Here is a 2463-nt window from a genome sequence, read left to right as displayed (position 1 = left end):
TGTAGGAGAAGATTTGAAGAAAATCAACAATTGAAAATAAGTGTGAGCCGCAAATTCAATGATAAATCGTATATGTATGTGATAATTTGAATCTAATTGTTTGGTATTAATGTTTCCTAATAAAAATAAATTTTATATTAATGGTTTACTAATATAAAGAAATATATATTAATGGATGATATTAATGCCTTAATTGAAATGATTTGCTACTAATATGTTTTTAATGCTGACCATATTAAAACATTCATAACCGGAAATTCAAGATTTAAAATATGGAAATATTTTATTGGAATTATATACATTCCATTTTAACGGATGTAAGTTAATTTTTTTTTTGAAAATTAGAAAGCTTTCATTGGAATGAAATACATTCCATTTGGGGAAGATGATGTCATCAATTTGATCTAAGGGTAGAAAACATAAGATTGAAATACAATTAAGGGTCCAGATTGTTTAAAATGATGTGATAAGGTTTATATTTTAATAATATTTAAAGATATATTTTTTATTTGTTTGAGACAATTCTTGAAGTTTATTAGGAAATATCTGTTTAAAAGTAATTTTTTTTTCTTATGTTTTTCTTGGTTGTAATTGGTCATTCAATATGACCGTTTATTCGTTTTGAACATAAAATATCTATGTTGTTCCAGATGACTAAGACATTAAGATGCCAAGTCATCCTGAAACAAGTTGTAACGATAAAAATGCCACTTTATAATAAAAATGTCTATTTAAAATTTATGATATTGAATAATGATTAAATATTGTATACATATGCGTAATTACATGATCTTATAAAGAAATTTGTGATTAATCTTTCCAAAGTATTCCACCGTGTCCCATGTTACTTACAAAGGTTGTCATGATGCCATTTCCGCGACATGGTCCTACTCATGTAGAAATGGCACAACTTGTAATTACACCGAATATCTAAGGGTAATTTGATCATAGAAAAGTCCAAGTCAAAACCCATCTTCCCCATTATACATTTACACTTTTATATACCAAATGGATCATTTCCCCTTTCCATTTCCGCTTCATCTTTAGCAGAGATGGATAGAGAACAGGAACAAATGCAATTTTTGGGCCTCTTTGGCATCTGTAAAGAAAGCTTCAAGATCATCCACTCATGGCGAAAGATCTTCGCCCAAATAACCCTAACCCTAATCCTCCCTCTAACCTTCATCTTCTTGGGTCATCTCGAGATCTCAAATCTACTTTCTCGAGAAATCAAACACACCGAATACGAACAAGACGTCACACGTCCAGGCACCACAAGGTACAACAAGCTTTCCGATACACTCTCATCTGAATATATCACTTTAATACTCTTCCAAGTCGCCTACTTCACCATCCTCCTCATCTTATCCCTCCTATCCACCGCCGCCGTCGTCTACACCATCGCCTCCATCTACACCGGCCGTGACTTGACCTTCAAGAAAGTCATGTGCGTCGTCCCAAAAGTCTGGAAAAGGCTCATGGTTACATTTCTATGCATGTTTGCTGCTTTCTTCGTTTACAATTTCATCGCAGTAGTGGTGATGGTCATCTGTATGGTAATCTTTCCTTACAACGCATTCGGGATGGTCCTCCTGTACATCGTATTGATCATTTACGTGATGGGGTTTGTCTACATGACTGTGATCTGGCAACTAGCGAGTGTTGTCTCAGTTCTTGAGAGCTCGTATGGGCTTAAAGCTATGAAGAAAAGCAAGGATCTTATCAAGGGAAACAGAGGTGTTGCGATTTCCATCTTCTTTCTGTTGAATATGTCCTTAATACTTATAAAGTTCTTATTTGAAATATTCGTTGTTCACGGAAACTCGTTGCACATGGAGGCATGGAAAAGGGTAGGGTTCGGAGTCTTGTGTTTCCTATTGCTTTTAACATTCTTTCTCTTCGGGCTCGTCATCCAAACGATACTTTATCTGGTTTGCAAATCGTATCATAATGAAAACATCGATAAAGGAGATCTGTCTAACCATCTTGAAAGTTATCTTGGTGAGTATGAGCCTTTAAGCGGAAAAGAGGTTCAATTAGAACAATATGAGGTTTGAGCTTAGTTCAATCCAGAAAATCCTTCATTAGTGACGAATTACAGATATTAGCAACGGATTTATCTTCGGACTTTGATTGTTAATGCTCCTTTGTGATCTAGACACGTGTCATATTGTATATTAATATGATTCAACAATTTGATATACAGATTTTCATCTATTGTAAGTAGTTACTGTAACAACTTTGGGTATAATAAAAAGAAAAATACGGTGGTTAGATGAATTAGACTTATTTAGAATCACTTTTCGTTTGGTTTGGTTTGGTTAAGCATCATTATCGATATAGCCAAAAATAAAACAACTCCATTAATTCAGAATGGCGACGTATGAATGGAGCTTCTCCACAAAAACCAACCGCCCTTTTTGTTGACAATTGACTTCTTTTAGCCAAAACGACACCGTTATT

General features: G+C 34.2%; 1 protein-coding gene across 1 annotated transcript; it reads left to right on the top strand.

The window, feature by feature from the left end:
- The first annotated feature begins 1052 nt into the window (after window positions 1–1052).
- Window positions 1053–2057, top strand: LOC145060361 (uncharacterized). Its single transcript, XM_079008044.1, has one exon. It carries the CDS (start codon window positions 1053–1055, stop codon window positions 2055–2057), a length of 1005 nt encoding a protein of 334 aa, XP_078864170.1.
- Window positions 2058–2463: the final 406 nt, after the last annotated feature.

Source organism: Lactuca serriola, chromosome 6 (genome assembly GCF_051521515.1).
Source record: "Lactuca serriola cultivar US96UC23 chromosome 6, Lser_US96UC23_V15, whole genome shotgun sequence".
NCBI classification, from domain to species: Eukaryota; Viridiplantae; Streptophyta; class Magnoliopsida; order Asterales; family Asteraceae; genus Lactuca; species Lactuca serriola.
This window is presented reverse-complemented; position numbering and strand designations above follow the sequence as displayed.